The sequence below is a fragment of the Epinephelus moara genome, chromosome 2 (genome assembly GCF_006386435.1).
Source record: "Epinephelus moara isolate mb chromosome 2, YSFRI_EMoa_1.0, whole genome shotgun sequence".
In the NCBI taxonomy this organism is placed as follows: Eukaryota; Metazoa; Chordata; class Actinopteri; order Perciformes; family Serranidae; genus Epinephelus; species Epinephelus moara.
The window spans coordinates 37,403,721-37,417,056 of NC_065507.1; the positions used below are offsets into that span (position 1 = coordinate 37,403,721).

Below are 13,336 nucleotides of genomic sequence, written 5' to 3' on the forward strand. Positions count from 1 at the left end.
TTAGTAGTTTCACTTCCCCCCATTCACTTATCATCAGCCTTTGGTATTATCTAACATCTTACCTGCAAGAAGGCCAATTGGAGAACAGAGAGAAAGTGGGGGAGGGGGCAAGGATTGAATGGAACACACCTGCCCTTGTTCACTTTCAGCCCAAATTGTCATGGATCAGCCGCCAGTTAAGCATTACTGCTTTTTCCAAATCATCAGAAATACCTGCAGACTCATTTCAATGAGGTGAAGGCATCCTCTGTGGATAACAGCAACACACCAGCACTTGGTAATTAGCTGCATGAGTTTCTGATGTTGACATTTCTCTTTGCAATCTGTAGCATTATTATGATAACTATTGTTTCTGCAGGTTTAAGATATCTGGTAAAACAGCTATCAATACACAATCAATAATGTTGGGAATAAAGAAATTACACAAGCTGAACAGTGCAACAATCCGAGTTAATATTAACTGATATTAGTTACATGACATGTTTCAGTAATATAACAAGCTATCAATAAGATTTTATGAAGAAACTAAAACTAAAAACTAAGCGTCAGGTATAATTTTTTTTTCTTTTATCAGAGTGAGCAACCAGAGTTTTATGTACGGCACTGCCACCTAACAATGGATGTATTTTCTTGCACCAAATGCATAATTACAATGCACATCTCTAGAGTGACTGTCGCTGCTCACTTGCTCTCTCAGTCCTCTAAGGATCAATCTCACCAAGTTCACTTTAGTGTAGGCAAATGGAATGACACCTGTGATGGCAGCAGGGATTCCCCCGAGGGCAAGTGCTGAGGGGATGTCAGCTATAGGGCATGTTGAACGACTGATGAAACGCAGCAGAAGTGTGTAAATATGAGCATTAATCACGCTGTAGTTGCTACAAGCAGATTTAGTTGAAAAACAATAAATGTTGTCAGGGATCAGATATGTTCTGGAGATAACTGTGTGGCTGAAACGTCAAATAAGTGCTATTAGGTTTCTTCCAAAATGTAGTCGCTGTTGCAAATTACGTGTATATGACTATAATATCTAGTAAATGTAGTTATATGGATGTAAGGATACAGCAGGGAAAATTGAATAGACAGGAAGTTGAACTTAAACAAGAGGACAGCACAGTGGTGTTTTATTCTGTGCACTGTGACACGTGTGAACCGCAGCACCATGTGATGCATTGTAGGGAGTACTTTAGAGGTTACAGCAGCAAAGAGCACACATGAGATAATGAAAGCAGTGGAGTTAATTGACACAGAGAAGAAAAGGGTTCAGAATGTTTTTCAGTGTGGTAAATATTAAGTGGTCCTACCCCTGTCATTCTCGCTTTCTCTTTAGGTTCAGTCTCTGTTTTTGTTCCAGCAGCTGTACAGCTCCTTTTACCACAGTGGCCTTCATGTTCCCTCAGCCTTAATAGTGCATGCGAGCCTGCATGCATGCGCGTGTGTGTGCGTGCATGCACATCCATCTTTGCCGGTGTTTTTGTGTGTGCACATTTCTAAAGTTGTAGCACATCTCCACCAACTGGATGGCAAGTGCAAGTTCTGTAACATAAATTGTCAGTTCTTTTCTACCTTCTCTTGTCTCTTACCCCCCTAACACACACACACACACACACACACATACACGCACTCGCCTGTGCAGCCTCCTCTCCTTCCTTTCCTTTACTAAACCTCTTCCTCTGTCTCCTCTTGTCCTCTACAAAACTCTTGCCATCTCCCCTTCCCTCTCTTTGCTTCTTCAGACTACTTCCTTCCCCTCATCTTTCCATCCTCTTCAGCGACTCCTTGCTGTTGTTGATTATCTCAGACTCTAAGCTAACATGTCAGCTGAAATAATTAGCTGGCACCTCAACTGTGTGTGTGATTGTGTTTCTGCTTTTTAGTGGGTCTACTGTGTCTACTGTGTATGTGTATGTGATAGGCAGTGTTAATCAGATGTGTTGTCTCTTGCTATAAGCAGTAAACATCCTCTCATCTGTCGACCTTCTCACCCTGCAAATGTAGCTCAACTTCTTACACTGTTAGTGCCAAGTGAATTTAAAGTTGTTTAATTACTACACAGCATTGAAATCGTAGATGTGGCCGTTAACATTTTTCATTCAAGTTGAAAAAACAGCAGTATAAGAGTTGTTATTCCTGTAAGTGGACTCACTTGCCAACTGCATGGCAACAACCTGTGCATCCATGCTCATCTTGTCAGCATTGACTTTTGGCACAGCAAGGTCTGGTTGACTTGGTTGTTTTTAGCCACAATAGCAGCAGGGCTCTAGTGGTGGCAGGGTTGGTAGGTCCACCCCTTTGTTCCAGACTGAAATATCTTTAAAACTATAAGATGGTTGAAACAGACAGATGACATTTTGCACATTCATGAATCCCTCTAACTTTGGTGACCCTCTGACTTTTCCTTTAGCGCCATCACCAGGCTACTTTTTTATCTATCCAGTACAATATTTCTGATTCTATGAAATTATATTTTGTGAGATCCTTAGTTTGACATGTTATGCTTTAGAGTGAAATGTCTCAAATGTGTTCGCTGTCAGGAAATGTGGTTAAGACATTCATGTCCCTCTCAAGATGAACTGTAATAATTATGTTGATCCTCTGACTTTATATGTAGTACCATCCGGTCAGTTTCTTTCTTTTTTTGTTGTTGTTGACCAAAAACGATTGGCATTCCAATCAGCCCAAGCTGTGGTTTGGTTGTAGCAAATGTTAACATGTTAAGCTAAGATGGTGAACATAACATTAACCGATAAACCAGCCTAGTCGCCAGAATAAAATGTTGGCATTGTAAGTTCAGCGAACCACGGATACGGTACATTTCATATGTATGGTATTAACATTTTTACAGTGATGTAGCATATGAGCTGACTGAAACCAACAAACAAAAGAACTGGTTGTGATTTAGCAAGTTATCGCTGTATTTGCAGCGTCTTTTTAATTTTTAAGCACCAAACGTATGTGTAATGACCTGTCACTGTGTTTCAAAAGGATTGTGCCCCAAATACTGGGTTTTTTAAGCCAAACATGACCATTTCTAGGTTTCTGTGCCTAAACACAACCAAACCTTAACCACAGCATTGGTGAAATGTAAAGGTTCAACGTATCCACTACACAATAACATTCAAATGTAATGTATCCCTGGTTTGCATCAACAAATAATGCCAACCATTTTTTGGGGAACTTGGGTTGGACAAACAGCAGCATGTTAGCATGCTGAAGTCAGCATTTAGATCAAAGCACTGCTCTGCGTTATATAGGCACCTTGTCAGTGGACTTTCACATCTACATATTATACGCTAGGTATCCTCTTGCATCTGCTGTTGATGTTCCAAGACACCACAACCAATGCTGGGATGTCAACAAAAGCGTGTGGTTAGATTTAGAAAAAAAAAACATGGTTTGGCTCTACATTCACACGGGAAGCAAACACCAGGCTCCTGGGTGAAAGTTCGGGATTTGTTGGACCCATCCACCAGTGTTGCACATAAGCAATGGCCCGATGGCCCGGGGCCAATCAAAAAGTATGTCGGGCAAGTTGACCGACCGGTCACAGGCCCGCTCGGGCCAGTGACGCTGTAAGGTTTTTTTGTCAGGGGAACAACTCCAGCAGATTTTTATCCCACTTTTCTCGAGCCTTCAGTGGATTTATTGGGTTTTTTGGCCAAAGGTGCCCTCACCTTTGCCCGTGCAGTAAAACGCCGGAGGAGGGGAAAACGTGCTGGTGCACTTTTGCATCTCCGCCAACGCAGACACCGCACATCACTGCCACGTATATTTCTCTCCAACGTGCGTTCGCTGGCCAACAAACTGGATGAACTTCAGCTACTGATGGTGAAAAACAGAGACTTTCTACATCTGCAGTTTTGTGCTTCACGGAGACGTTGCTGTGTGGATCGATACCGGACTCTGCGCTGCAGCTGGCAGGCTTCCAATTCCTCAGAGCGGGTCGTGACACAGAACTCTCCGGCAAAACTAAAGGTGGAGGTATCTGTTTTTACACTAACAGTGGCTGGTGTAATGACATGACAGTGATCCAGCAGCACTGCTCTCTAGATCTGGAATCTTTTTTCATCAACTGCAAACCTTTTTACTCCCCCCGTGAGTTTGCTTCATTCATTCTGGTCGGTGTTTACATCCCACCACAGGCCAACATGCAGGAGGTACAACGCACGCTCGCCGACCAGATAGGCCTACCGTGTGTAGAGCGGACTCCTTAGTTATTGTCCTTTGCGACTTTAACAAAGGTAACCTTACCCATGAACTCCCAAATACAAACAGTTTAGAAAATGTCCGATCAGAGAGACGAATATCCTGGATCACTGTTACACAACTGTTAACAATGCCTATCACGCCGTCCCCCGCGCTGCACTGGGCCACTCTGACCACACCACCGTCCACCTGATTCCCTCATACAGGCAGAAGTTAAAGCTCTGATGACCTCTTGTGAGGTCATCTAAGAAGTGGAGCAGTGATGCTGTAGAGGATCTCCAGGCGTGTTTGGACACTACTGACTGGGGTGTTTTCAGGACCGCCACCAACAGTCTGGATGAGTACACATAGGCTGTGACATCATACATCAGCTTCTGTGTAGGCTGCTGTAGGCCTATATACCATCACGCACTACAGTGAGATATAATGGAGTTAAATTAAATGAAGTTTTATAGACATTTTTTCTCTCTCTCTCTTTTTTTTTTACTTGGGCCACTAAGAATATACAAGGGGCCAGTGAAACTCTGAACTACTGGACCAGGGGGCCATTGGGGAAAAAATGTTATGTTGAACACTGCCATCCACCACCCCTCCTGCCTGCCCTATAGGGACTTTTCCAGCTCCTTATATTAAATTGTTACTGGCAGCGTTTCAACCTGACGCCGTCCAGCAGCGTATCATACCGCCATGACAGTTTCCATCCTGTTGTGTATGATCTGACGCGGCCTATCCACATATTATGCTGCTGCAGCTGGTGCCATCTGGCTGGCTGGAGGCGTATCATAGAACAGGAAAAGGTTACTTTCCGTCACGTAACAAACTGATGTTGCCCAGCGGTGTATCTTACTGCTGCAAAAAGTGGCTTTAGGCGTCAGGTGTCCAATGTCAATATCCCTGACAAAGCAGCGGTCTGTAATGACTATGGAATGAGAATGAGCTGGTATACCATCACTGGCACTCAGGTCTGTAGTACTTAGTTGCTCGCTTGGTTCTGTAACTTACAATGATAATATTTAAGAGGCACAAACTGTGAAGGACTTCTCTATGGTGTACCCGCTTCTTGCCCACCGCGAGCTGTGATAGGCTCCTGCCTCCTGCCACGCTCCTGAAGATAGCTGGGTGACAATAACTGAGGCATGGTTGAATTGAAGTCCATGTGAATTTCATGAACGTAAGAATAAACATGCTGAAACATTCATTAGCGCCTCTGTTATTCTAAGCAGGCCCAGAAGTCATGAAACTCAATCAGCAAGTAAATCAACACATCAATTTTCAGTCACACATTTCATTATCATCTCATGTATGTAGCGAGGATGCCTCACTCAACACCTTCTCACCATTTTACAGACAACACTTCCCCACATAGATGTCATTTCTTCATGTGTGGATACGTTCATATATGTATGTATTATTAAGCACAATGTGATTAAATATTAAGGGGCAGAATAGAAAGAAAATTTGGATGAAAGAGGGAGATATCAGAAAGAGGAATGTAGGCAGAGATGCACAGAGAGATGGAGGTTATTTGGCAAGACAGAGGAATAAATGATCTTATAGTAACAGAGATGGAGGAACTGATACAGAGAGATGGACGGAGGCAGTTTTTCAGACAGAGGAAAAGAATGATGAACGGATGGGTGGAAAGAAGAATAGAGGGATGTGATATGACAGGAAACAGCTGAATAGAGCTGATGAGAGGATGCAGGCGGAGAGATGAATGGAGGGATAGAGAAAAGGAGCGATGTTATTGGAATGAGAAGCGTTTCAAGTCGAGAGGAGAGCGATGAAAGGATGGAGGAGAGGGCGGCAGAGATGGAGAAGAGCTGCTCCGCATTTTTCTCACGCTGCGCTGACCTGACTAAACAAATTAAATCTGTTCTCAGAGCAGCAGTGTTCCTGAGAGACCCAGCACCACACTGAGCCTAAATTCTACTGCAAAATAATCTAATCGTATAAAGGGATTGATACTTTGACAGTGGTAATTTGGCAATAAACCACTGAATGTGTGGTGGAGATGATTGGTCACCTCTGTCTCACACCAGCAGGGTTTTCTGGAGCTCTTAACGTCCGTCTGACAGAAACCCTTTTGCTTAAATAACTGTAATGATCAAAATCAACTCATGGATGATCAGATCATACAAATCTCTGACTGTATGAGGATTCATATCTTATCATCTTATATACTATATCTACAGTGATTAACAAGATCCCACCACGGACATAGAGAACAATTAGACATCCCAATTCAATAAACCAACAAATGGATAACTAAAAGTTTACCATTACTCACTCATTATTAATGCAAATTAAATGTCAAAGGGCCAAAAGGCCATCCACCATGTCCTCCACCTTCGGATAACAAAAGCTTAAAACTCACCGGCGCCACCACAGTGCAGTGCACCAGTTTGCGCGTGTCAAGTGCCAAACCTTGCACACAACAGACGCGCCACGCTGCAGCTCATAAACATACGACCACACAAAGTTATTGTAACTGAAAGATCTGCATTTCTTCCATCTCTGCATTAGCTTAAAATACTGTGGGGACACCCACTTATTAATGTTGATTTCTCACCTGAAGAGGCAATCTCCAGAGCTGTGCCTTGCCAGGAAGTATCTTTTTGGCCATTGTCTCTATAATGACAACCCTCAGCAATGAGTCTCTCCTCAACCAGTCTTCGTCACACACGCAAGACACAGCAACAGAGTTCTCTTTATGCATCAATGGTGAGAAGACAAGTCGAGCTGCCATAGGAGCTTCTACGGAAGCTGGTATGCACAAGCAGAGAGCAAGCATTTAATTGCAGGTGCGGCGAGGCTGCAAATAGGACAGTGGCGTCCAGGAGTGCCGGCTCGCGTCTAGCCGCCGGTGTTGGGTTGTACATTGAAAACAATAGGGGCGTATTATTTGACTTGTGCCGTTAGCTGCCGGTGTGTTTTGGCCTTAAGTCTGCTCATATACTATGTCACTTTATAGACACTGATATGATACATATGAAATATGCAGTTGTAACGCATTCATGGTTTGCAGAAACGTACATTGCCAGCATTTTCAGTTGGGGATTGGGTTGGTATTCACCTTAAGCCTGACCGAAAAATTCTCACTCAAGTGACAAATCTGTGGATCCCAGTTGTCGCTCATTATTGCCTGCATGTCCTCTGTGCTCACATTCCCGTCATGTGCACACTCTTCAATTACCCATTGACATTTGAGTGTAGTCTCAGTTGGGTTTTGAATTCTCCCGATCATTTCCACTGAATTTATCTCATTCCATTACATCTCTCCCATTACTTCCTCACATTTGGCCCGTATCCTGCACTCTACCCTGTTATGAGGACATGTGCAGACTTCCTGTTCTGTATTCTGCTCTGCAGTTGAGGCACACTTTGAATATTTCAGCACCGTAAATAAGAGAGCGTGTCTCTTTCCGCTGTTATTTGCAATCGACCTTCCTCCAGTCACTCAGCATCTAACTCAGGGGAACTTTTTAGAGTGTATACATGTGAGAGTGTGCACACATGCATGAATGAGTGTGTGTGTGTAATGGCATGCCTTCCTTTTGCATATGTCAACCCTGCTTGTGTGTGTTTTCTTTTTCTCCTTGTGTGAATGTATTCAGCGCTCCACTAGCTGAATGGAGAGAAATCAATATCAATGTAAATGTATTCCTTTATTGCCTTGGCTGGAAAAGTTTAGCCACATTTTTATGCACAAAAACATCTATGGAATTTATTAAGTAAGGCAGATAGTCATGCAGAGGATAATTTGTGTTCTCTAATGTTCTCCTAAGGTTGTAATCATGAGAGTGCAGTCAGCCTAATTGATCATATAAGTAATATTTACTTTCACTTTCCCAGGACAACTTACTCAGCAGAAAAAAGACACAAGCTGCACTAACAAACTCTTTAACTTTAATTTACCCCCTCCGCTCCTCCCTCTGTCACCTCCTGCTCTGCCTCTCCTCCTGCCTGCCCTCATTATTCCTCCTCCTCTCTCTCATGAAGCATTTATTATAAAACTTTTTTTTTCTGGAGATTCATGCCTGCAAAGACAGCATAAAGGAAGTATTTTGTGTTGTTATAAGCTGCAAAAAGTTTGTAAAAGCATTAGAAATGTCCTGATAAATGCAAAAAACTTCACATTTTCTGCAGCTGTTATCTCACATACTGTGTCACTGTGTGGAATAATCTTCATTTATAGAGTCATACAGCAGTGTGAGTGGGGGAGAGATGACTATCTTTGCCAAACAACAGAATCTTTAAATCAAATCGAGGAGCGACGAATTGGGCAAAGCATTAACTACATTTTTTTAATTCTAAACCTGGATTGTTAGCATCCAGTCTGAGAGCTACACAAACTAACTTCTGCTGTCTTCTGCTTCTGTTTCTGTGTTGCAGCAGGACTGTAGCCATGGATGTCGTCTCCTCGCTGGTCTGCCCTCTCCTCCTCTTCTTCATCCTCCTGTCCTCCCTCTCCTCCTGCTCCTCCTCCATGCTGTGTCCAAAGCGGTGCACCTGCCAGAACCTGCTGCCATCCTACACAGTGCTGTGTGCCAAGACGGGCCTCCTCTTCGTCCCGCCCAACATCGACCGCCAGACAGCCGAGCTCAGGCTGATGGACAACTTCATCACAACGCTGAGGCACCGCGACTTCGCCAACATGTCCAGCCTGGTCAGAGTTCACTTTTCTAAACGCCTTTAAATTCATGTTTGCTTTGATTTGCACAATCACCAGCTCCTGCCAGGCAGTTTTATATGGATGTGATCTAACTGTGCTCTTCTTTTGCTCTGCTGTTTTGTTTCTGTGGGTGACAGGAAGCTACTGTAGTCAATGAGTACTTGTTGAAAGCTGTGTCAATTCCATCTGTAAGAAAACATTACTGATACAATATATAAGTTATAAAGAAGCTTAATGATGTTACTGAGGTTCTCATATCGCCAGAAAATGTTGACATCCTACATTTCTGCAAACCACAGATATTTTACATTTGTACATTATGTATTGCTGTGGTTAACATGGTCAGGTTCAAGCACAATATGGTTATGGTTAAGAAAAGGTCGTGTTTTGGCTGAAAAGAACTTGTTTTGGTGGCACAATCATGGCAGAAAATAAAGGGATGTCTCGGTAAAAATCAAATACTTTTCGTGACACAGTCCCCGCTGAAAAAAACAGCCACTGCTCATGATAACACAACTGGTGTTGTTGTTTGTTGGTTTCAATCAGTGCTCTGGCAGGTGTCACGCCTATGTGTCAAGCCATCCACCTGCTAATGTCAAAGTCAGCTCTTGTACTATGTCACTTTAGAAACATTGACATGAATCTTTGGAAACATACTAGTGTAACGTCTGTGTGGTTTGCAAAAACTTACATGGCCAACATTTTCTTCCCACCACTGGGTTGAATTAGGGGTTCTTCAATGCGCTGCTTATAAAACTCACATCATCATCATGGCTTATACTTAATGTACACTGACTTACTTTTATTTGTCGTGACTGGCTTAGTCATGATGAATCTTGACCCTGAACCAAGGGCTTCACAGAGATGTTGCAGGGAAACATGACAAAAAGCTTTCATCATACAGGAGAAGGCATCTTTCATTTGTCTGTGCTCACAAGCCTCAGTCCAGCACATTCAGTTCCAGCACAGAAAGTACTGTGTCCTTAACACAAGGATGTGGAGGGGACCGTGGTGGATGGTTGCGTAGTGCATCTGACTTTTATGTCGGAGACTCGACTTTGTTTAATTTTATTTGACCAAAACCACCATATTTCAAGAACATACTTCAACAAATAGTTTATTTGCCATAACCACAATATTTCTCAAATCTTTAGCACAATATAGTTGCAATGTTGTAGAAACAAACTCAATGAGTAAAAGCCAAGATTTTGCAGAATCAGTATCAGCATTCTTTTCTGGATTATAGGGTTGTTTTAAAGCTTTTCAGCCTAAGTAGTGTCTGATCATACTGTGTATTGTTATTTGGCAAGCCACTGGCTCTCTTTGACAACTTACATTTACAAGAGTGGCAGCTTCAGCAAATAAGCATGGATTAATATCATTACAAGCTACTCATTCCACTGGAAATAAAAAAAAACTCACAACCACTCGTTTACTCATAGATTCAAAGATGCATTGCATCCTAAAATTATTGACAAACCTTTACCAAAAACAGTGTATACCAGTCAGTAAACACAGAAACGTGCACTTATAGCTATCATTAGTGGCCACCCTGTCGCAGATTTGCAGCCATTGTGCCAGGTTCATCAGCCCAGACTCTACGAGAAAATGGGGACATCGTAGGCTTTTGCAAACCACAAATACGTCACATATCTGCGTTTTATGCGTATCAACATTTTTAAAGTGACGTAGTTGGACTGACTCATCTAGAGCTGGAGGGGTTGGTGGATGGCATGACATCAAGAAGAGACTGCTGCCAAGCTGCAGAACACTGTTTGAGACCAGCAGACAACAAGACTGATTGTGTTTTAGTGAGTCATTGCTGTTTTACAATTGACTTTTTATGCACCAAACATGTGTTTTGTAGGTTTTTTTTGTTTGTTTGTTTGTTTTATTTTTTAATGAGACATTGTTGCGTTTTCAGTGCCCCCAAAACCAGGTATTTTAGGCCAAAACATGATGTTTTTCTAACCATTGGGTTGATTGATTGGGTTGGTTTTGTCTCTAAAAAGAACACTAAACAGATTATAGGAAATGTAGGATATTACTATTTTAAATGTAGGACACAAGGAAGACTCGGACAAGTGGGTACTCGAAAAGTGTAAATTGCATCACTTGATTTGAGTAACTTGGGGAGTGAACTGATGCTGAGTAATGGTGGGATAGTATCTAAGGAAGACGTTTTAAGCATTCAGCATTCTAAAGAAAACCACTCAGCTCTGTGCTCTCAGGAACATATAAACACAGCAAGGAGAGTTTTCATGTTTATTCCACGCTGAACGCAGGAAACATTAGGAACATCTGCTCCTTCCAGCACAACATACTGACTGAGGTGAAATCTATAATATCGCACCGATTTCACCACTTAATTCCACTGTAATCATGAAACGGAGATGGAGAGGCTCCAGTGCGCACGGCACAAAAAGAAAACTACCAACATCGTGATATCTAAATGCCAAATAGTGACACTCATCACAGCTGGAGACTTCCTTAGTGTTTTGAAAAATAAGTTTCCTCTCCGGTGTGATCACAACAGCACAGATGATGTTTGCTCACACACAGGGCAACGTGGGAAATGAGTTTTTAATCATTTGGTGGAAAGCGTGACAGAGCGTCACAGATGTCTCTGGTGATCACAGCGATTCTACAGAACAGGTTTACAAATGCGTGGGTGTTGATTGACCTTTTCTTGGGTGTTAATAGAATATATTTATGCATCCACACATCTATGTATCCCATGAGGAGTGCAAGTATTTAGTAGCCTACAAACTCCCGACCTCAGCAGTGTGTTTCTAATAGTACGAGTATCTATTAATGAAGCCCAGCCCATTTGTAATTCCATGTCTCAACTGACCTGCTGTGCTTGAGTATTAATTACTAAAATTATTATTAATGAAGGGTGACAGGGTGTCTTGGTGTTTAAAGGCCACCCTGTAGCCTGACTGCTGGTCTAATCCCCACAGCCCTGACTGTCCAACCTGCTGAACTGTTCATAAGTGAAACATGGAATCCTTATTATCTCCTGGGTGATGGCCTGATCTGCTTACCCTGAACTTTGACCTCCCTGAACAGGAGGACAGAAAGATTGGCACTCTGAGACATGTTATAGTGTTAGACAAGAGTGAAACCTTACTAAATTATTGCTGACATAAAATTAAATTATTTCTGTAGTGCTTTATAAAGTAAAGAAATTGGGTAACTTTGGTAGCAACTTTTCTCACAGATACAGAATGTTAAACCAGTATAGACCGAATCAGAATGTTTATTTGCAATAACTTTCTGGTGAAAAACCCTCACATCACATACATAAAATAGATAAAACTGCACTGAAAAAATTGGTTTGTTTGTAGCCACGTAAAAAAGGCCCACCAAAAAATCAATATTAGTTTAAGTGTATGCTATATAGACAGCCTACTCCAACAGGGAATTGAAGCTATTTTATCAAAGCTACCCGACTTCATTGACAAAAACAGTAATTCTACTTAGCAGAAGACCAAGTTGCCAGTCTACCAGGGCCTTGATTGGGTAATGTGTAAAGTAAGCGGAGCGAATAATGAAATATAGCATACACTTATACTGATATTGAATTATTTTTTTGGATGGCTAAAATACTTTTTGCTGTTCACAGCAGTTTATCAAAGATGATAGCAACGCAACACAGTACATCAATAAGCACTGCAGAAATGTCAGATAGGTCAGACCAACGTGTTAAACTATATATGTCTAAATCTTACAGGTTAGGCTCACAATGACAGCAGAACTTAACAAGTTTGCAGATTTGAGGTTTCTTCACAGTTCAAACCAATTGCCAGTTGTTTACCCAGAAGAGACAGTTGTTGATATGACGTGACAGTGATTCTGTCCATTTTAAGAGAAATTTCATGTATTCTAAATCAAAATAATCTCATCTTTCTCTGCATGTCCAGATCCATCTGACCCTGAGCAGAAACACCATCAGTCAAATCCGGCCGTACGCCTTCGCTGACCTTCAGGACCTCCATGCTCTCCACTTGGATGCCAACCGCCTCACCGTCCTGGACGACTCCCACTTCCAGGGCCTGGTGAACCTGCGGCACCTCATCCTGGCCAACAACCAGCTGCACAGCATATCAGAGGGAGCCTTTCAGGTACCAACACTTTGAATTTAAAATCCTACTGTTAACTTATAAAGCTCTAAATGGTCAAGCTCCGTCATATCTTAGAGGGCTCATAGTGCCTTATTATCCCACCAGAACACTGCGCTCTGAGAACGCAGGGTTACCTAAAGTCTCCAAAAGTAGATCAGGAGCCAGAGCCTTCAGCTATCAGGCTCCTCTCCTGTGGAATCATCTTCCTGTTACGGTCCGGGAGGCAGACACTGTCTCCACATTTAAGAATAGACTTAAGACTTTCCTCTTTGATAAAGCTTATAGTTAGGGCCGGCTCAGGCTTGCCTTGTACCAGCCCCTAGTTAGG

General features: G+C 42.4%; 1 protein-coding gene across 1 annotated transcript in view; it reads left to right on the plus strand.

Annotated features, from left to right (window-relative positions):
* The window catches only part of si:cabz01090165.1 (uncharacterized protein LOC100333421 homolog), a 531,188-nt gene that overhangs the window by 436,335 nt on the left and 81,517 nt on the right, over positions 1 to 13,336 (plus strand). Inside the window, exons 6-7 of the mRNA XM_050061021.1 lie at positions 8,602 to 8,875; positions 12,808 to 13,008. Of these exons, the coding sequence (XP_049916978.1) occupies positions 8,615 to 8,875; positions 12,808 to 13,008 (462 nt within the window). The 5' untranslated portion in view covers positions 8,602 to 8,614. The remainder of the gene's footprint in view (positions 1 to 8,601; positions 8,876 to 12,807; positions 13,009 to 13,336) is intronic.